General features: G+C 41.4%; 1 protein-coding gene and 1 long non-coding RNA gene across 2 annotated transcripts; one reads left to right on the top strand and one right to left on the bottom strand.

Annotated features, from left to right (window-relative positions):
• The first annotated feature begins 787 nt into the window (after nt 1-787).
• On the top strand, nt 788-2,508 carry LOC124175170. The gene is made up of 2 exons (XR_006869110.1): nt 788-1,130; nt 1,264-2,508. It is a non-coding gene; the product is annotated as an uncharacterized LOC124175170 (long non-coding RNA).
• Nucleotides 2,414-22,460, bottom strand: LOC124175160 (collagen alpha-2(IV) chain). Its single transcript, XM_046555119.1, has 26 exons — nt 22,089-22,460; nt 21,416-21,458; nt 18,644-18,806; nt 17,454-18,565; nt 17,230-17,364; nt 17,038-17,145; nt 16,234-16,455; nt 15,966-16,151; nt 15,787-15,903; nt 15,171-15,335; nt 14,513-14,815; nt 13,571-13,954; nt 13,101-13,307; nt 12,810-12,978; nt 12,465-12,592; nt 11,156-11,594; nt 9,411-9,760; nt 8,811-9,077; nt 7,253-7,424; nt 6,928-7,173; nt 5,867-6,232; nt 4,602-4,817; nt 4,128-4,499; nt 3,216-3,387; nt 2,972-3,086; nt 2,414-2,878 (listed from the first exon to the last, which is right to left on the bottom strand). The coding sequence occupies exons 1-26, from the start codon at nt 22,106-22,108 to the stop codon at nt 2,621-2,623; spliced, it is 6,435 nt and encodes a 2,144-aa protein (XP_046411075.1). The 5' UTR covers nt 22,109-22,460; the 3' UTR covers nt 2,414-2,620.
• Nucleotides 22,461-22,558: the final 98 nt, after the last annotated feature.

Here is a 22,558-nt window from a genome sequence, read left to right as displayed (position 1 = left end):
TTGTGTACAATCGAATGGAAAAAAGATACACGCGAAAAACTTTAAAATCATAGTTTTGATCGACTTTTAAACAATGTTGTCGACCATTTTTACCACCCACACCGAAAGAATCAGCTTGCCCCAAGAAAATAACGCAAAATGGTCATATTCGGGCTATATTTCCTGGATTATACCGTCGTGCTTTGTAGCGAGGAAAAACAAGGGGAATTGGAAATCTGAACGGTGGGGAAAAACATTCAAGTGAACCGGTCGTGAATCGAGCTGCTACTGTATATGAATATTATGATACCTTGCATACGTAGATGAGCTCGCCGTTTATATCGCCTCGCGTTCACGAATACACGGAGATTTTCGTACCTGTAACTGAGCCAAAATCTTGTAAGTTACGTAAAACTGGAAGACATGGAAATCATCGTTTCATGTTACCACGTACGATTTATCCGTCTTAATTCTTCAGGACTAGGAGGAATGCCGTTTATCTGGATTCAACAAGACTCGATTCATTTTTTTAAATTCAAAGGTCACCAATTAACGTATCAATACCGTGTTCCAAGTTTCAGCTACTTTTACCCATTACGGCATATGAGGCAAAAAATTTGAACCCAAAAAATCGGGGGCCCATGTAAAGATCGTTTATATTTACTGGGGCAATCGAATCAACCGCAAACTTTAATTTCGATGCAAAAAATAAATAAATCGAATAACAAAGTATACAAATTATAGAAATTCTTCCGATAACTTCTGTCATCTAGGCGAAAAACCTATTTTGAAGATTGCTTGTTGTTGTTTTATAATGTGTGCAGCAGCTCTTCATCGCTGACATGATTCCAGCTATTGCTTAGAATACTGTTTTTATTATTACAGTGACGATCGTGAGAAATTAACATATTTGCAACAACACGTCGTAGTTCTGTAAACAGAAAGCATTCCATTCCTCATTCGCGTTCATAAATTTCCCAAACGGCTGTGCAGGTCAGTTGGCATGATAATTAGTTAGCCACAGCGTAACTCATTACGAAATTTTTCCTGAGCAAGTTCAAGTTCGTAACCAATTGCCGCAAAATATCAACAGCGATCAAAACTCGAACATCGTGTAAAGGTAGTTCTACTTCTGTGCGAATCACGTATAGGTAAATACCGTTTCTTCATTGACATTATCTTCCTCGTTCCCTACTCTTCCGTTTTGTATCTCTTTCCATGACATCATAGCTTGGCAAATTAAATTTGGTTGAACATTATCTGCATCTCATTACTCAAGTATAGAACACGCGAAAGCGCGCAACCTTGACCAGTTATGCTAAACTATTCGCCGATCAACACCTGACGTTACGAGCGAAGATTTGCTAAGTTTTCATCGCTAAGAGCACCCGATTAGATCGTAACCAACGAAAAACACAGTACATTCACGCTTTTTAAAGATTATTGCCCATTTACATTGTACCGTCAAATTTTTCAGTCAGTATTTCGACCCAATGAATTCCTGTTTCCAATTTTGAGATCAGGTGGATCAAAAACTGCACCCCGTCAGCTGTGCGATAATTTTCTAAAATGGCGATTGCCTGCTTTTGTAATATAAAAATTTTATATGCCGAGAGAATTAATTCTACTCCCATAAATAACACCTAAACCTCACAGTGCGTGGTTACTTAATCGTGAATGTGTAGATTTGGCGAAATGCAAAAAAAAACAAAAAAACTTATGTGATTCGTAATTTTTTCAAATCAAATATTCAAATACGGGTACGAGCGACGCAATTCGGTAAACAATTTCCGCATAGTTACAGCTTCTTGCATTACGTACAGCGTATTGTAATACCAGTTTCGTGACAATATATTTATACATGTATGATATCGAATCTAAAACGTATAAGTTTATTGATTACGTAGCAAAATACCTATTTAAATATTTGGTGTCACATTATTACCAAGCTAAGTAATTATTCATTATTATACAATATGCGAATAGCCATATTGGATATGGGCAGTGCTCCGTAGTAATAGTAGTAGTATATTATAACAGTAAAATAAACTTAAACTTTTTTGTATATTATTATGATATATAAATATATATGTATGTTTGTATATATGTATATATATATACATATTTATGTATATATATATATTATTTTATATGCTAGAAGTAGCCTAGGCACCTGGTGAATGGTGAATTGGTAATGTATAATCGTCAAAAAAGAGCATCACAGGATATGAAAGGATAGAAAATTGGAAGAAAAATTTTTTTCCAAAAAAGAAACAACAATTCTCTTTCGTCTTCTATAAAACATATATTATTATTTTCATTATTATAACATAAAACTTATTTATACTCTTTTTTGACCGCAATTGTAATATATTTATCTGTTACATATACTCTCGATTTTTGTAAGCGGAGAAGATTGAAAACAAATTTTAACTTTATTAATTTGTTAAACGGCTTTTTGTGTTTGATCTTTCTGTCGTATCTTGTATGTGTGAGTTAATTTTTTTCATTTACCTAATATTTTTTTTTTTCCTTTTCGAAAAAGATCGTATAATAATGTAATTTAACATATTCTCTCTTTATGGTAATATTATTGTCATCGTTTAATATATATATATATATATATATATATTTCCAAATTTTACGTATTCTTTATACACACTTTGCAACGACTTATTCGCGTACGTAGATTTCCCGCCTTCAAGGTTTGCTTCTCTGGTTCCTTGAACTGCGCGATGTCCTCGATTGTCACCATCCAGTAACTGAACTCATTAGAAAAGTACTGACAAGTACCTCCAGCTCCGTTACACTCGATGAACGGTGTCGCGCGGAAATCTTCAAGACATGAACCCGGACTAGCTAACGATTGTCCTCCACCTTGAGCTCCGGCTCCCGTATGCTATGTCGTTCAACAAAAATTGTCGTATGGTGATTGAAAAAATGGAAAAAGTTGCACGAAGCATCCAGAAAAAAATATATCCACCACACCCACCATTATGAAACTGTAACCGATCCAAAGGCTAGTCCATCTGTCGGGACACTCTGGAATACTTAGAGATTGACTGTGCACCGCGATCACGTTGGCTGGAACCTCACATACGACGCACCTGGTATAAGAGTCGGATCAAAACAGTAGAAAAATTAGTCGCACAAACATTGATTATGACATCTGTTTGGTAATTTTTTTTTTTTTTTTTCTTTCACTTCTTTTAGACGAATCGAATTCAACGGTATACCTAGAGATGTACGATTCGATGGCACTTTCCTCGACAGGCATCATCGGCAGAGGGCTGTTTGTCGACAGCCAGTAAGAACGATCGTTACGGCTACCGTAGTTGCAAACGTTGTTGACGTCGCAGAACAGGAATGGCATCGTTGAGAATTTCCTTATGCAGGAACCGGCAGAGCCTGTTTTCCGACAAAGGCAATTATGCATGTAGGAGAATATTTTTATCGTGATCAATCTAAACGATTACACCGATTGCAGTTGATAGATGTATACCTACTGTTGCAAAATTAAAGGTTGCAATGCAAGTAAAATGGTTCCCTGAGCGAAATAAAGTACAGGCAAAAGACAGGCAAAATTGAAAGGCAAAGACAAATATCGTATATCCTGAACAAGTGTTTTTGATTTTAAATCTGAAACAGGACTGTGTTTGTAATAATACTCGTTGACTGAGCAACCGTAGCCACATGAACGAAAGATCGAACGGCTTATGATGAATTATTATCGGCATCGGCATCAGAGTGCCAGGATGTATACATAAGGAATGTGAATGCAACTTCGTTACACTATATCCTAAACCAAAAGATTCGGTGGATGTGAATTTATGGGAATAATATTTTATCGTAGGTTATTCCGATGACATAGAAATAATCAGTTTTTAAAAAGTCCAAGTCATCCATGGTTTCGCCGTTTGTCAAGTGTGGCTGCAACTCTTGACTAAAGATTTCAATTTTAGGGTATTATTTCCGTACTTTGGGACATACGAAGATGAAGATCACGGAATTGGCGAAGTCTGGTTTCAAGTGAAAGAATATATTATTTTGGAAACGGCGATTTCCGAAATGATAATGAACTGTATAATAACTGCGAATAAGCGACGTGATTCTCGACTTTTTTGTATCAATGACACTTTGACAGTCACCTAGATCTTGTGAATGCCCTCTCTCGTTTCCATCGAGGTATAGAAGACTGTATCCCTCCCACAGCTTAATGTGTCCTGGTTCGCAGACAGGTACAGTAGGAGTTTGGCTGTGCTTGACAAGGAGAATTCCAGTTAGATAATCGGGCGTAGCTTGACAGTCCGCTCCTTGATTTCCCTTCTGTCCCGGGTATCCGATGGGACCCTGTACTCCCTGTATCCCTTGAAGACCGGAAGGTCCGGGCAATCCTGGTGGTCCGACTGGACCCGTAATACCGTTTAAACCTGGGCTTCCCTTCTCTCCCTTTAGTCCTGGGAATCCGATTCGTCCCTGGGCTCCCTTTTCTCCCGGTGGTCCAACAATTCCGGTTGCGCCTGAAAGACGAATTCATCAGAATCGTTACATTAGGTCCAATCGTCCTATTTTTTGAGAGCATTTAAAATATAAATTCCAATTTTGTAGCCGGTTATATTTACCTGGAGGGCCTCGTTCTCCCTTGGGACCTGGTAGAGGCTGGATGCAATCATCACCTCTCTCTCCCTTGATGCCTTCGTAGCCAGTGACACCAGCTGCTCCAGGTAATCCTTGGAATCCTTTGTCTCCCTTTTCACCTTGAGCACCGGGGGCACCGTTGAATCCGTCGGCTCCCATGTCTCCCTTTTCTCCTGGCCGTCCGTCAAATCCAGGCGGACCTTAATGAAACAATCATTAATCATGCAATTTCGTCACAAATTACGGCTAATTTTAGTACATTGCGTGATTGTGTCCAACAGATATTATCGTGGGCACATAATGGTCGCAGTAATAGTCGTGCGTTATGTTTATGCAACTACTGTTTGTCTAGCAAATACTTTTATTTATTGTTTAATTGTTGTCATTTATTTTACAGCAAAGATAGGGGAGACCAGGGCATGATCATTTTCATGTTTCGGAAGAGGTCCGTTGTGCCACGGAAAATTTGTTTGTTTGTTTTTTTAAATTAATGAAAAAATAATGATAAATTTGTTTGGGACGGACGAAAATAACTTCTACCCGATGCTTAGAAGTCACAGAAATTCATTAGCAGCTCAAGGGGGCCGTTGTGCCTCGGTCTCAAATATGAAGAACAAAAAAGTCACCCTACTCACGTTATACTAACATTAAAAGACTGTTTATCAAGGGAAAACAGATTTTTTCAATACGATTATCCCATAATGTGTCTGTGTTACAATCGACACCAAGGCTGATACCGGCAAGGTGTCAATTGTAACATGTGTAACAGTGTCTTAATTCGATTGTTAATAATAATACCGAACGTTTTTTTTTTTTTTTCTTTTTCAACTAAAACAAATTTGGAAGAAAAAAAAACCAGTCAGAAATTATCAATAATAAGGGGGAAAAATATTTTATAAAAATTGTTACAACTGACACCGGTCTCCACTAGTTTTCAAACTCAAACTAACGTGGTTAGAATTATTTAAATTTTGTATACCACCTTTCGCGATGACAACTTAAATTTTGAGATGAACTTCTACGAAGTTTTCTAGCAAGAAGAAATTTAGTTCTCCCCTAGTTTTTTTCTACAATATGCCGAAAGCGTTTGTGAACTAAATACGATGATTGGAGTATAGTATAATGCTGAATTACTACCTCAACACATTAAGACATCTCCGAACGCATTTTCTGAGTCTTACTGATGAATGAGATGAACATTATCCGACCTCCCATGTGTTTATTTATAATATGTATAATAAAAGATCACCTTGCAATCCTCTTTCTCCTTTTTGTCCAGGTGCTCCGTATGCTCCAGGGGGACCAGTGTCTCCCTTGAGTCCTCTAGCTCCGGGTGGTCCAGTTGCGCCAGGCGATCCTTCGAGTCCGTCGTCTCCTGGAATACCGTCGAAACCGGCCGGGCCCATGTCTCCCTTTTGTCCTTGGGGACCGATTGGTCCGGGAGGTCCTGGTTTTCCTGGACTTCCATCCCGACCTGCGTCGCCAGGATTTCCTTTCTCTCCGGGTATGCCCGGGCGTCCGTCACGTCCGTTCTTACCCAACAAACCATGAAGCCCCTTCTCTCCCTTGACAGTTAAACCAACAGGTCCGACGGGTCCCATTGGCCCAGTGTCACCTGATAATAACCGAAGCTTTCGATATACCGGACTTCCAGAAAAAATGCTGGTGAGAATTTGCTTTCAGAGGGTTCCCAACTCAAGAGCTTAGTATAACGTTCACGATGTTCAAAGTTGTATGGGTTCGGGAGTAAGGGAAGAAACAAATTGAGCAAATCAGGTTTAGAAGTACGTAATTTCAACTTTAATTTGAAAAAAAAAATTATTGCGTAACATGAAAATTGCGGCTGTTATGGCATTGAAGGTATGATGTGTAAAAAACGTTGAAAATAGTAACCATATTTTCAGCCAAAGGAGTATCCGAAAAAGGAAAACCAAAGATCACTTTAAAGGCTAAATAGATAAAGTCCTCTACCCTCCTAGGTAACCGATTTTCAGTGAAGTGAAATTTAGTAGAGTTGTGAATTTTTTTTATTGGTAAGTCACATCTTCTGGAGTTTCGGCAGTGTCTTCAGCTGTATATGTTGAACGGAAAGACGGATACTAAATTCCGTTCCATAGGAGGATAGTCGATAAATTCTTTAATTTTGCGAATTTCGGGTTCAGTGACCAATCAAAATAAAGATAATGGACCCGACTACCATGATATGCAGAAATCCAAAAATCGATGAAAAATTAGTTTTGATATTTAGGAACTCCCTTAATACGTGTTCGCGAAATCTGAATTCAAATGCTATCATACTTCGAAGCTTACCCTTTTGACCATCGTAGCCCGGAGCTCCGGGAATACCCATGGGCCCTGGAACTCCCTTGTCACCTTTCTCTCCTGCTTGGCCGTCAAAGCCAGGGATACCCTCATCTCCCTTCTCTCCGTTCACGCCATCGTAACCTTGTCGTCCTGGTTCTCCCTTATCTCCCTTTATCGTCATCTGAGGTCCCGGAGGTCCTCGGTCACCCTTTTGTCCTACCTCTCCGATTAAACCGGGGGGTCCAGGAATGCCTGCGTAGATATAAGGAATGATGGAATGGCAGCTTTGTTTTTGCATTGAATAAAGAAACCTATCTGAATGTATACATACCTTTCAGGCCAATCTCTCCCTTCGAACCGTCGAGACCATTTATTCCAGGATAACCTTTTTCTCCCTCGGCTCCAGGGTAACCAGGCAATCCTACTGGACCTTCGGCACCTTCTGGTCCAGGACTTCCGTCTATTCCGTCTCTTCCGGGTAATCCAGGTTCTCCAGGGTAACCCTAACCAGTTAGTAAAATTGATGAACTACCCGTTCGATGAACAACGCTTACGGAGTGTTCAACGAGCATTAGTCCAGTCAAATTAGAGTAATATTAGATAAATAGAAAAATTAACCGGTAAAAATCTATAAATTGGTGTAGACCATTGTTTTTGAAATTTTTTTTTAGTAAAAGTACTGACCTCTACCTCCGCGACTCGATCAGCCATCTTACAAAAAAAGTGCTCCAATCCACTTTTTTCATTACATCTCGGCAATCGTTGACCCAATCGCAATGAAGGTCAAGTATAAAAATTACAGCTCATTGAATTCTCTATAAAAAAAGGTACGATTCGTTTTATTCATATTTTGAATACTTTTATGCAATACACTATGGAATGTATGGATAAATGTATTTTTTGTGTCAGGCTGTTGTTAAAATTACACTCTCAATGTAGAACATGTAAAAAAAATATTAATTAACAAAAATGATCAATTTCTGTATAATATTTCTGATACACACAAAAATTTGGCAACTCTTACTATTTAAATATTCTTCTACACGACCAGTACTGGAAATAGTCTTTTCTATAAGGTCTTATCGAGCCGTTTCAGCTAGTTGTAATTTTGCGAGGCTACGATTATCATCACTGTCCTCATCAACGATCACGAAAAAATCATAGCGCCACAGATTCACATCCGGCAGGAACGGCTCGGTCGAACCTTATATAAAAGACTATTCCCAGTACTGGTCGTGTACAAGAATATTTGAATAGTAAGAGCTGCCAAATTTTTATGCGTATCAGAAATATTACACAAAAATTGATCATTTTTGTGAATTAATATTTTTTTTACATGCTTTACACTGAGAGTGTAATTTTAACAATTGCCTGACATAAAAAATACATCTATCTATATATTCAACAGTGTATTGCAGAAAAAGTATTCAAGATATGAATAAAATGGATTTTACCTTTTTTATAGACAATTCAATCAGTTTTAATTTTTACACTGAACCTTCATTGCGAGTGGATCAACGATTGCCGAGATATACTGAAAAAAACTGGATTGGAGCACCTTTTCTTCAAGATGGCGGATCGAGCGGTGGGAGTAGGGCTCAAGCTTTTACCATATTCAAAAGTATGCTAAAATAAAAGTCTCCACCAATTTATAGCTTTTTACCGGTTAATGTTTCCGATCTTTGCTAATTTGACTGGAGTAGATACAGACACGTCGCTGCCGTCGGAACGTCTTCGAAATAGGGTGATCACAGTTCTCTCGCGTGATGGAATTTTTCAATATTCTCGTTAGATTAAATTTAGCTGAATCAAATTTTTTAAACTGCAGCTACAGTCTGAGACTTCGAGGCGAAGAGAGAGTAGGTATATTTAATTTTCATCACCCTTACCAAATCACCCTTGATACCCTGCAGTCCTGGGACACCTGTAGAGCCCTTTTCGCCTGGCAATCCCGGGATTCCGTCTTTGCCAGGAAATCCAGACTCTCCTTTGAGACCGGGCAAGCCATCGCGACCGATTCCAGCTCTACCAGGCTCACCCTTCGCTCCATCGAGTCCATCGCGTCCCGGTGGTCCTTGAGGTCCTCTGACACCAGGCATTCCAGGCTCACCCTTCTGTCCCTTCTCTGAAACTGCACCCGGCTCTCCTTTCATACCCTGAAAATGAAGAATAAAAAGAATTTAACGATAACATTCGTCGACGGCATGCCGTGCAGATATAACAACCGAAGAAAGTGGTGAACCACAGTATTTTGTTGTACTTCCTCAATTACTGCTAACTACACTGCCGGCCAAAAGTTTGTCGAAGGTAAATCTGCCCTCTTTAAAACGCCGCTTAAGAAATTGGATTAATTTTATTTTTGAGTCCGCTATCTAACTTTTAGTGTGGCAAGAAATTTTGACAAGTGTACCCAAAGTTGTGACCGGCAGTGTATATAGATTCAAACTTTAATCAAGAGCATCAAAATTTGAATCAGATGAAGAACTTACGTCTAGACCGGGGAAGCCCCGATCTCCCTTTGGTCCTTTGGGTCCGATCAAACCAGGCATTCCTGGAATACCTTGGAATCCGTTGTCTCCCTTTTCCCCAGGGGTTCCAGGTTGTCCAGGAAGTCCGTCCAGACCCGGAATACCAGGGAAACCCTCTATACCTTGAGGTCCTATGTCTCCCTTGGCGCCCGGTAATCCAGTGACTCCTGGAAGTCCCGGTGATCCAGGCGCACCGCGGCCTCCTGGGTAACCTTTAGGACCTGTCTCGCCCGTGGATCCCCTTTCACCTTTGTAACCAGGGAATCCAGAAACTCCGTCTTTCCCAGGTTCCCCGACCAAGCCCGGCTCTCCTGTAAAGTTTATAAAGTATTAAATATCGTCGCACCCATTCATTTTGCATCTGAGTCATTTCTTCACCAACTCAGCCACTTTTTTTCAACCTCTCGGATCTCTTTCATAATTAGTTATATAGTAGTACTACTAAACGGTACTCTCTGTGAATTATTTCAGATTTTTTAATTTACTCGTTTTGGAAATGGTTTTTTTTTTTTTTAAACTAAACCAGTACATCATGGAAGTCGCGCAAAAAATATTTTAGAATGAAAAAATTATGTTTTTCCATGAACTATTTAATGCAATATATGCTACATTTTTGATGGCATCACCTTTGATTTCGCTATAAATTTTAGAGGATATTTGGCAGTATATTGGGAACGTATAAAAAAATTAGCATCGTGGAACCCGACATTCTTGCCGAGTGGAAAAAATATTTTACGGAGAAAGGTGAATCTGAGTTCCTTTTTTCCATTAACTACTTAATGCGATGTATTGTTATTCACAGCATCAAAAATATAACATACGTCGTATTAAATAGTTCATGGAAAAAAAGAACTCAGATTCATCTTTCTCGGTCAAATATTTTTTCTACGATGCCAATTTTTTTATACGTTCCCAAAAATCCAATGTAAGAACTTTGGTCATCGAAGTACAAATCGGCATGATTCTTTTTTTTTTGAATAATGTTGTTAATTTTGGAGGTTATGTTGATAAATCGTCTAAAAGATGTGCCGGGGACGGTTGTAACCCATCTTTCGGGGTCGCCTAAAACATTTCATCCCATGTATTTTAAAACTGATAAAGCTGTTTTTTATCGCAGAAAAGCAAAGTTTGTTACTTTCGTCAAATTTTACTGGCTCTCAGATTTATTTAAGGTTTTACTATCATGATCCTAAATATATCATAAAATTAGCGCAAATGTGATGTAACTAATTTTATTGCTAAGTTGAAGTTGAGTTTTTAATTGAATGAGACTGAACCTTAAGTAATGTTGTGCATAATTCTGTAACATTTGTTTCAATAAATAAGTATAAACAACATTGTTCGCGATTTTTTAAATTGCCCCCAGATGTATTTGCAATCCAGAGAATGGCACTACAGCCTCATACTTTAGTAGTCAGATAACCAAGGTTCAATTAAAGCTTGCTTTCAATGGAACTTTTGAAATTGTAGTCGTTAACAACGATTTTCCGGAAAATGTTTCAATTAACCCAGGTCTCTCCTACTACTATACAACCAGTTATGAAACAGATCCGAGGGTATAAAAAACCGTTGCTGAGTACGTAGAGAACGCCTCACTGCGACTATTTCATTAATCCAATTTTCTCTTTTTTATTCGTTTTTATTAAGCTGGCCAAAATTTGAAGATTCCTTTGTACTTAACAGAAAGTTCTCAATATTTTACTCACCTTTTGGTCCATCGGCACCTGGCGTCCCAGGAATTCCAGATGGTCCAGGCGGACCATTTGGACCAGTGTCTCCCTTATCTCCCGGTGCTCCTGGAAGTCCATCCAATCCCGCAATTCCTAAGTCTCCCTTTTCTCCCATAATACCTGGCGGCCCTGAGCTTCCCACTCGTCCATCTTTACCCGGTGGTCCGGGTAGACCCCGTTCACCTTTTCTTCCTTCAGGACCAGTAGGACCGGGGTTCCCCTGCATGGGAATACCAGCCTCACCCTTGTCTCCTTTGACAGCTGGTAATCCAGGATATCCTCGCGGACCTACAGGACCCGGTACTCCATCGAATCCCATCATACCCGGCTGTCCTTTGTCACCACGTGGACCGGGTAAACCACGCTGGCCAGGGGGTCCAGGGGGTCCAATAGCTCCTGGAGGTCCTGCAGGTCCCTGTTTTGGATTAAGAACGATGAAAATTAATAACTTGTGGATTCATGGAAATTCAGCTAAGCATGTAAACAAAATTCGTACATAAGTGATTTGAAGTCAGTTTGAAAAAAATCGTTAATCTTCATAGTAAGCCATGGTGCGTACTTAAGGCTGATCTCAATGTTATCTGATTAGCCGTCGTTTGATTTTAATGAAATTATGAGCTTCCACGAATTCTATCAGCTATGAACTTATTCCGGGGGCTATCCGGTTTCGGGGTTTGATTATTGTAGCTCATTTCGATAACGCACCTCCCAAGTTACTGTATAGCGACTAAATATAGACTTCTTGTAGGTAATTAAGCGCGATTATTAAACCACGATCTCAAGGAGTTAAAAGTTTGCAGATGTCCAAACCACATCACACAATTCACAAGTTATAATCAAATAACGAGTTTGAAGTACATCAAAGAGATAATATAGGGTAAAAGAAAATTAAACGTTCTTGATAGTAAAGCTTCGGAAATTCTATTGGCGCCTATGTTCGTACCTAAGAATGAATCTCACACACTCAATACTCAAGAGCAATTAGGTCTTTTTCGAATTTGTGACACGAAAATTATGCTTTACGTAAGAATGCTTGGCCTGGAATAGTGTTCGGTAATTTTAGAGTTTGCTGAAGTAAAAAATAACATTGCTCCTAAGTCAACTGATCGAATGATTCAAAAACTCGTTAGCTGTTGAGTATTTTACTTCGTAAGAAGATTTCACTTTCAACTGAGCCGTCAAAACTAAAAATTTCAATCCACGAAATTCATTCACACATATTTACGTAGGATATGGTAAATATCACCTATATAATCAACCAATTAATCAAACACTTGGCACTCACTTGAGGACCTAGATATCCTTTTTCACCTGGTAGTCCGTCAAGACCCGGTATCCCAGATTCACCCTTCAATCCTGGCAGCCCCCGGTCACCCTTGGGTGCGTTCTTGTATTCCGAAAATGGACATTTACCTGCATATTAAAATACGTTAATTAATCACATTACCATCACACCGTGTCATAAAAAATATTAAAATACTTTATAGACGGAGAGGTGGTGGCCATTTGACTCACGTCATTTCTTAAACAAAATTTTCCATCTTAGATGACGATGATCATAAGATGGAAGATTTTATTTATGAAATGACGTAAGTTAAATGACCACCAGCTCTTAGACTATTATCCATACCTGGTTCTCCTTGAGGACCGTCTTGACCGGGTAGTCCTTTAGTTCCTTTGATTCCAGGTTGGCCAGGAGTTCCTGCCTCTCCCTTAATGCTGAGACCTTTATCTCCCTTGGCTCCTGGTGTTCCTGGTCTTCCATTAGCTCCATCCATACCAGGGTATCCTCGGTCACCCTTGAAACAGAACAGCGCTCAAAATTTTTTTTCGATGTAAGAATAAGACTCCGAATCTGTTGTGACAATAACTCCTTGGTCATTATCTTTTTTCTTATTAGGCAGCCCTCCAATCGTCTTACCTTAGCTCCTTTCTCTCCAGGGAGACCTCCATAACCTACACTGCCCTTCTCTCCGCGTTGTCCAGGTGGTCCGAAAGGACCACGGTCACCTGGTACGCCTCTTTCTCCTTGATCACCCTTCTTCATAATCAATTGGCTGCCTGATACTACTGCTGCAGCACCCCGTTCACCCTGAGGACCCGGTACCCCATCCCTACCGTCCTCTCCCTATAAAATCCAATATCATAATGATTGAATCAGCTCACCCGTTGGATATAAGAACCATTTTATCATTGCCTTTGTAAAAAGATACATAAATAAATGACGTACAAATAACACTGGTCTGCAGAAAAAAAAACTTTGTTTTTCTCCTTCTTATTCTTATGAATGATTATAATAGAACAGATATTATAGATTCGGCACATTAAAACCGTTGTATCTCTAATATTTTTATTTGAAGGAAGATTTCGTTGCAGACCTGTGTAATTTACCTTATCTCCAGGAGGACCAATGGATCCTGGCGATCCGTCAGCGCCACTCGCGCCCGCGTATCCACGTTCACCTGGAGGACCACGAGGTCCCTCAGCGCCTGGTAATCCATCATATCCACGGTCACCTTTTTTTCCTACTTCGCCGGGTCTGCAGTCTGAACAACGACCTCCAATGTCTCCCTTCGGCCCTGGTTCACCGGGAATTCCAGCAGGTCCATCTCGACCAGGGTTACCTGGCGCTCCCGGAAAACCGGCTGCTCCAGGTGCTCCGGGGATGCCCATTAAAGAGTCTCCGGGGTATCCTCTGCGACCCATTTGCCCAGGTTCACCTTTTTGACCCTTCGCGCCATCGTTTCCAGGAAAGCCGTCCATTCCTTTAGGTCCCTACGTTATGAAACATGAAAAGTAGTGTTTTTGGAATCAGTCCAGTCAATAGGGGTTTTTGCCCTACAAAAGGTGGTGTAGTCATGATATTGATATATGTCATCTAGTTCCGTGCCCCAATGGAAGATCCTAGTTTCCGAGCCTGCGGAGATTCCGCTTGGTGTGCCATTTTGGATTAAGGGTACAAAAAAATGTTTTTTTTCAAAATAATTCCTGGACGGCTGATCTTACGACAAAACTGTTTTACACGAATTTGAAAATAGCTAAATTTCCTACATTTTTTGTATAATGACTTTTCTTGTAAGTCCGATATATAACAAGTTACAACGGTGGAAGCGTGAATATTCTTACTCGCCACCCCCCTTCACAGGTCAAAAATTTGAATTTTTCATCGGGGCCCGGAACTAAATGACATATATGAAAAGCATTACTACACCATCTTTTGTACGGCAAGGGTCTTTTTTACTCCCTATTGCCTGGGCTAAATAGAAAAAGCTGGTGAAATTTGAATTTACATAATATTATACATCATGTAATTAAATAGCTACGCTGACTCACGGGGATGGAAATTCCCTTGTCACCAGGGAAACCACGAGGCCCAGCAGGTCCTTCTAGCCCGTCGTAACCCCTCGGGCCAATTTCTCCGGGAGCACCGTCCAGTCCCGCATTACCCTTAGCTCCTTTTTCTCCCGGGGCTCCTTCACGCCCTGGGGTACCAGGTATTCCAAGGCCACCAGCGAGACCCTGAGGTCCTCTAGGTCCAGGTTGTCCAGGAAAACCGTCTATTCCTTTGGGTCCAGATGGTCCAGGGTACCCTCTCGGTCCTGGTTCTCCTGGCGGTCCAGCCACGCCGTGGCCACCCTGCCAATCAGTGTAATTACGCGATAAAATTTCTCTCTGCATATGGCTGAATCCATCTCAGATGATGGAGGCTACCAAATTCATCATTGATACGATTGTCACAACACAAATTGATGTTCATTTTTCGGAAATTGAACATTAAATATCAGAAAAAAAACCATATTTACCATATAATCTTAAGAAATCGTTGTCTGGCATGAAAAATTTATTTGGGTACCAATAAAATATATGTGTCCGTTTATTTTGGCCAAGGAAGAACATACTTCAGTTACGAGCAATTTTGGAATATGACATCCGCTGGCCTGCATGATTTGAGATGGATTCATCCATACGTGACTGTAAATTGATTACTTACTCCAGGAGGTCCTGCAGGTCCAACCATTCCCGACAGTCCGGGAGGACCGTCGCGCCCAGGCTCTCCTTTAGCACCTGGGCGTCCGGGGAGTCCTTCTAATCCGTCATCACCTCGGTCACCTTTTTGCCCTTGGGGTCCAGGAGGTCCAGAATCTCCTTCTCTACCCTGTAAATATTGGAATAACGATTTTAACCGACCGTCGCTTCCTTACAATAAAAAGTTGTTTTATAAAGAAAAATCACAACCCTGCCCGTGAAAAAATAATCAGATACGATCGTACCTGCACTCACATACGACCATATTCGGGCGTATCTAGCATCATGCATATACACATACGATACGTGTAAATATTGTACTTCTGTGTTCCATAAATATGAGAAATATTCATATATAGCCACATAAATATGAACAAAATTTTTCACGGTATGTATGATCATATTCACTCATGTGTGATCTGACACGACCGTATGGAAGCATATTTGTGTATATATGACCATACATGGTTAGGCCTGGCCATTTTTTCGTATACGATCAGATATGCTCAATCCATATTATATGATCATATCCGATTATTTTTTCTCGGGCATACCACAATGTCGTTATGATTATAACTTACACGATCACCATGTGGACCGGGAAGTCCCTTTTCTCCTTTCACACCGTCTCTTCCGGGCAGCCCAGCATCTCCAGTATACCCTCGTTCACCTCTTTCGCCTTCCGGTCCAATCTCTCCCTGGAATTTGTGCGATCGTCATTATCAAAGTCTACAAATGGCACTTTTCTTTCTCGATATACCTTTTGTCCCTTTTCTCCAGTTGCTCCCTGTGGCCCGGTGGTTCCTTTGTTACCCGTGAAGGGCACACTATTTACTACCCCTGGGGGCCCCTTCTCCCCCTTGATCCCCTTGTCACCCTTCGGACCTTCAAATCCAATCCCCATGGGTCCCCTCTCACCCTTAGGACCTCGAAGTCCTCTAGGTCCCTGAGAAATGTCGGATTCAATCTCAGTTCAGTCGATACACCGCGGTCAAGGTGAAAGTACGTTTACCGATAATGATAATTACCTGTGGTCCCATATCACCCTTTGGCCCCGGAAATCCTGGGGCTCCTTCAGGCCCTGGCAGACCTTGAGGCCCGGGAACTCCATCAATACCGGGTTCTCCCTTTTGCCCTACCGGGAATGATCCTGCGAATGCTGCAATACCTTTGTCACCCTTGGGACCAGGCGTTCCTTTGAAACCTCGAGGTCCAGGTTGACCGGGACGGCCGTCAAGACCAGGGGCTCCCTGCAAACGTATGAGCGACAATTTGTAAATACTAACCGTCAAAAAAATTAAACCATATCGAATTTTGTCCGGTGAAAGTCAGTCATTTTCAAAATGCCATATCTTCGTGTAAAATGTTCGCACCGAAGAGAACGGGTCCTTTTTCACGGCCGTTCAAAGTTTTTTTTGCATTTTTTTTTATGGAAAATTGAATAACCTTTCGAAAAAAATCGTAGCCCGGATATCAAAAAGGTATTTTAAAGAGAAAATCTGTGCCTAAAACTTGGTTATCTTTGAAATACGACGACAAAATTCATTCTTCAAAATAGATACTTCCTTTCCAGAAAGTAACACAAGTGTCTCTACAGGTCAAAACTCGAAAAGGGAACAGCGTCAGCCAAATTTAAAAAGATGTTTTCGAAAGTCAAGGTTCCAAACTTCAAAATGCGCTTGTGTTCTCTCCCGTGCGAACATTTTACACAAAGTTATGGCATTTTAAAAATGCCTGATCTTTAACCCAGAAAATTTAATATTCTTTAATGTTTTTGACGAGTGTACATCTAGCCGGTGAAATAACTCACACAATTGTAGAAAAAAACTTACGTCAGTTCCGTTGCATCCATCGCGACCTGGCAGACCAGCCGCTCCTGGGGCTCCTTGACCTCCGTCTCGACCATTAACACCAGGATGTCCAGGAAGTCCCATTTTACCCTGATATCACACAATGCGAATCATGAATTTTCAACAGCTCTAAAATTCCTTATCAAGCTAGTCTGGTGACCAATAAATACTCACTTGATCTCCCTTTGGTCCGCGAGGTCCCTGCAAACCCGACTCTCCCTTCGCACCCTTAGGTCCAAGCAGCCCTTCCAGCCCAGGAAAACCTTGCTGGCCCTTGGGTCCTACTGGTCCAGGTATTCCTGATGGTCCCTTGAACATTGATATAGAGCATTGGTACACGCATACATTCTCTTCCATCAAAACCATGCAAAAAACGCCACCACGATATGGATACTTACACGTGATCCTTTCTCGGCAAAGCATTTGCGAACGCAGCATCCAGAGCCCGATGTACAGTTCTTGGCTGCACCGGGTACAGGAACTGCTACGTAGCTGCTTGGATAATTCGTATCTCCGTCGTCTTGTCGTCCGTAGTTACCGTAACGATAATCAACTCTGTTTGCATAATCATCGCCACCAGATCCCCGACTTCCCACTGAACCTTCTCCACCTTCTCCGCCAGAAGTAGTACGTCCCGATGGTGGAACTTCGGGCACTCCCGTCAGTTGAGAACCAGCCCAAGAACTACCGTCGGGGTAGTTTCGTCCTCCACTCCCGCGCACAATGTACGGGTCATTGCGTCCCCGAGTTGACGAGCCTCCTGATCTTGACGAGTCTACAGATACTGCGGGCCGATACCCAGAACTCGAACCTCCGTAAGAGTAACTTCTTTCTCCGGCTCTCCTTCCGTAGTAAGGATCGTTTTGTCTGTCGGTATTTGAGCTTCCCGATCCTACTCTGTTCGGAGTTCCACTGGTTCGAGAATCGGAACTTGAACTTCCGTAAGTGTATCTTCTGTCTCCACCCCGACTTGCATAGTACGGATCGTTTCCTCTATCGGTAGAAGAAACTTCTGCTCCTACGCTGTTGAAAGTTCCACTGGCCTGAGACCCGGAACTTGAACTTCCGTAAGGATATCTTCTGTCTCCACCCCGACTCGCATAGTACGGATCGTTGCGTGCGTAGTAAGATGAACGCCCTGCTCCTTCGCCTCCAGCACCGCTGTTGGCCGCAGAGCCAGATCCACTGTTGTAACCTGAGCGTCCGGTTGAACCTCCGCTTCCATACCCGTAGGGTGAACCACGAGGATCACTGCTGGCGCCGTCAGTACCGTACCCACTGGACGTACCGTAGGTTGATGAGTAAGGATTTCCCCCACTTCTTGCACTGCTGCTATTGTAGTAGTAGCCACCTGCACTTCCACCCCGACGGGAACCACTCCCGTACACACGATTGCCATTGCTATAACCCTCTCGACTTGTATTATTGTAATTGTAAGAGTTTCCTCCAGAGAGATTCGAGTCTCCAGCCGTCAGATTTGGCGACAATTGATCATCCCAGCCATTCGCATCTGTGAACCAAGTAAAAATTTTATCTTCAGCAATGAGAAAAGGAAATTAACGAAACCGTAGCAAATGTCGCTACAAACCTGCGTCAGCGGGGTTAATCAGACGTCCGTCAGCGTCGTAATTTCCGTAGTATGGGTCGTCGTAATCATCCTGCTCCGCGTTCCAACCATCGGGCTTTCCTATATCGCCTCGAGTCAATGGGACTACTGGCTCAGGCCCTCGTAACGTGTCCGTGTAATTTTGCTAAAAAAATTAGAATTGATTAGCCGATATGCAAATATCGTGAATAGCATTGTCGTTCCCAGCTGCACTTGCTGGAATCCATATCGCCATGCGAGACTATATCGACGATTACGTCAATTAGTATGTGCACATGTGTGCGATATTGAGTCATCGTTGAGACGGTGGAAGGTTTGTGTAAGCATTTGCCCTTTTACTCAAACTTTTTCATACCCGTTTAAACTTGGATCGTTAGCCGGATTACGTGAGGCGAAGCTACAAGGATCTCAAACGCAGAACTCAACTTAGACAAGGCATGTCGAGGAATCGGAACTGATAATCAATATAGTCTTACAATTAGTGATTTGCAAGTAAGACAATTACTCAAGAGATTTTACGGTTTAGTTAAGACGGGAAAAATAAATGTGCGCGTATGTACACAGTATGCATCTCGTTATAACTTTTAATCTCACTAGGGGGTGATTCACGCTTCGCAGAAGATCATTGTCTTGTTCGTGTGGTCTCATTTGAATAATAGAGAACTACGCAGTCTGACAGGAAGTGCAGGAGATAGTAGAATTATCTCTCGATTGACAAGCAGTGGTGCAGCAGCCACAAAAGAAGTGAATTACTATAAAGAAGTGAGATGGCTCGTATAGAAAAATAGTTTTTCAACTGATTTGTAATTATACTCATTGAAATCACCGGTCATTCATTAACTATATCTTGGCTGTCCCCCATTTGTTGGACAATGAAACCCTTGATAAATTGTATCAAACAATAAGCGACGAAGTAAACGAGCATCCGATTAATAAATAAAATAAGTTTATGTTCAGCTCTCTCGCACTCCCTCCCTCCCTCTCTCGCTAGTGTGTCATTTGTAGCTTTATAGTTAATGTAGCATAATACGTAATAAAAGTATTATACGCATACATAACAACTATCAGCCCTGAGTCGACTTTTTGTAGATTTACGCATACTTATTTATAGTTACGAGAACGTGACCTAGATAAGAAGGGTTACATTACTAGCAGTCATTACGATTAATTTTATCTCGCATCTATCTTCCATAATATCTGTGAATGTCGCGCACGAAAATTGGAACAAGTTGTCATAATCGCATGATCCATAATTACGAATGTTTACAAAAAAATGCTATTGCGTTCAATGGAAGTAACCTAATTTTCGTATCCCAGATAGGAGATATCTTCTTGCAACGGTTCAAGAATATCGTCCCTTTTATCGGCTTGCGCGTGAAAATATAATTTACGGAACCCGCAGCCGCGGCCATTCGGCCACTAGCAATAATCATTATACAAATACATATGCTCGGTTATCAACCCTCACCAAATTATGACTGTCATGCAATCCATCGTCCTGAGATCCCGTGCGAAATCGTTACGTAAATCAGCCTAAGACGCGATTACAAAACCACACATTATACATTTATTGGCAATTACACTGGCTGTGCACATTATACCGGGCACAATTTTATACACTTCTAGCGATTTGATACGCAAATTTGATTTCGATTTTTTATCTACGTTCGTGGTAAAAAATCGATAATTAGATCGCGACGCAAAGCGATCATGCTTGGGATAATAAAATTGCCCCGGCGACTATTTTCAGTCGTGAGTAACGACTTCGCGCACTCTGCTTTTCGCCCCCGCGATTAAAGCAGTTCGCGAGATAATAGTGGGACTGTACATGTCAATGGGCCTCATTCCGCGCCGTGGCGGCTGGGCCTTGGCAAAGCCCATACGCCAGCAAAGCTCCGTAGGCGGACTAGTCGTCAGTATCGAGAGCCTGCACATCACCTTGTTACTATATTTACAGAGGTATCGTCATACATGATGCGAATTCGTCTACGTTACTCCGGATCTACATCGGTGCACACTTTGGTAGATTGAAATTTTTGCATTCGTGTAACAACGATGAATGTACGTGAAAAATTGAGATAAGAAAAAATGAAAAGAGTTAATTCATACAATCACGGATTATCGGGCATGGATGTCTGTTCGAACGAGCACTTTACGTAATTTTTTCAAGCGATATATGCTGGAATAAAATATGAAAGCCAGATTGTCCTGGTGTAAAGCTTCTCGCACTGAATCGCGGTGTGTTACGCAATATTGGGCGCTGGATTGGCAGCCTTAATATTTAAAACAATTTCCGTTCTTACGCTATGCGGGTATAGTGAATGAAACATACGTATACTTGTATCAGAGACTTGTATACTGTGCTATTATAAGTAGATACACACGTGCTACAGGTTCAATGGTGTAAAAGAACCGCAACAAGTGGCACGGGACCGCGTAACCGGTTGCAGGTACAAAGGCGTACCTGCAAGATTGTCGAAGGAAATTACATCACGTTACAAACTGATTTTTATCATTGATTGAAGATGATGTTTCAAAAATGGGATGCTAAACAAACGCGTGGGCAATCAAGAGCGTACCTATATGCATAAGCTCAGCCATCGGAACGTGAGTAGAATTATGTGCTGTAAACAGTCGTTGGTAAAACGCATATCGAAATTTACACTATGGAAATATTTGAAATGGAAAATTCGAATTTAACACGCGGCGTACTTATAGCTAATAAATGTATCTAAATTGTTTTTGCAAACTTACCCCTTTGACGATAACTGTCAAGCAAGCTATGGACGCGAGGACTCTGAAAAATAAAGATCAATGATTATTTAGACCATCGCGAAGAGTGATTTTGAATAAATGAGATTGGACGAAGGCAAAAATCATGCCGCTTATCACTTTTAGCTGTGTTAAATCGCCAACGTTCAATTATTTCACCAAAATCTCGGAGTGTTCACCAGCTCTAAGCAAGATGTTTCGAATATCTTTCCGTCACAAAAGCAAGAATTATTGTCTCCTGACGAATAGCGAAAGGTTTATGGAGCTTCCATAAGCACGTGTTCACACAACCGATTGAGATGAATGCATATACGCCGATTTCTCGAAAATCTACAAGTTCGACTCTTGGTCTGTCGAAGTTGAAGAGAAGTTTTATTAAGAAGCCGGTGCCGAGGGTAACAGTAAGTTAAAGAAAAAGCAAACAAATCGTACATTTACCGAAAATAAATTGAACCACGAAAAGAAACGTTCAAATTGAGACCGCGAAGATCGGTATAAGATACGCGGGTATAACAAACTTGTAACCGGTAATAAAAAAGACTTGAATCAACAGTACGAAAAGATACGGTGGAAAGTGTGTAAAAATGTAAATGAGAAAATATGAGTGAAAAATGTAAAAATTGATTTTGAAAAATATTAATTAATTTCCACTCACCGCAATCCTAACCGGGTCATTTCGACCACCCCAGTCCTCGCCGGGGTCTAGGAATTCGTACACTCGTTGTGCAGAGGCAGTCTATTAACTCCGCACAACGGACAGTCGAGACAGTAAAATATCGGGCGGTTGCCACCGCTGGGAAGCGAAGAGAATCAGTTGAGACGGACGTGGTGGACCCGTTCTACCCGTCCCCATCCAGGGCGGCCTCTCCGTCGCTTAGTGCGCGAGTTATCCAAGGTGTAGGCGGAGCCGCGGCGTATAACGTAAGTGCGACCGGGGGACCCGTGCGTACGAAGAGAGCCACGCAAACTAAAGTTCCTACGCGGGTAAAAGGACGATAAAGATATACGTCCCGCAGAAGTAACTCTCGCGCCTCGCGACAACGTCGGCTGGACTAAGACCCGGGGCGCGGAAGGCGAAAATAAAATAAAGAAAAAAAATTTGAAAAAAAAAACCGAGAGGGAGTA

This window comes from Neodiprion fabricii, chromosome 2, assembly GCF_021155785.1.
Source record: "Neodiprion fabricii isolate iyNeoFabr1 chromosome 2, iyNeoFabr1.1, whole genome shotgun sequence".
Lineage (NCBI taxonomy): Eukaryota > Metazoa > Arthropoda > Insecta > Hymenoptera > Diprionidae > Neodiprion > Neodiprion fabricii.
The sequence above is the reverse complement of the archived record's forward strand: the minus strand, read 5'-3'. Positions and strand labels throughout refer to the sequence as shown.

Bases quoted from the DNA above. Each gene is read 5' to 3' on its own strand.
- LOC124175160 (XM_046555119.1), bottom strand. From the start codon at position 22,108: ATGACCCGGTTAGGATTGCG. The intron at 17,365-17,453 runs GTAAGTATCCAT...TCAATGTTCAAG, and splicing joins TTGCCGAGAAAGGATCACGT to GGACCATCAGGAATACCTGG. The intron at 13,308-13,570 runs GTAAATTACACA...TGGATTTTATAG, and splicing joins TTGGTCCTCCTGGAGATAAG to GGAGAGGACGGTAGGGATGG.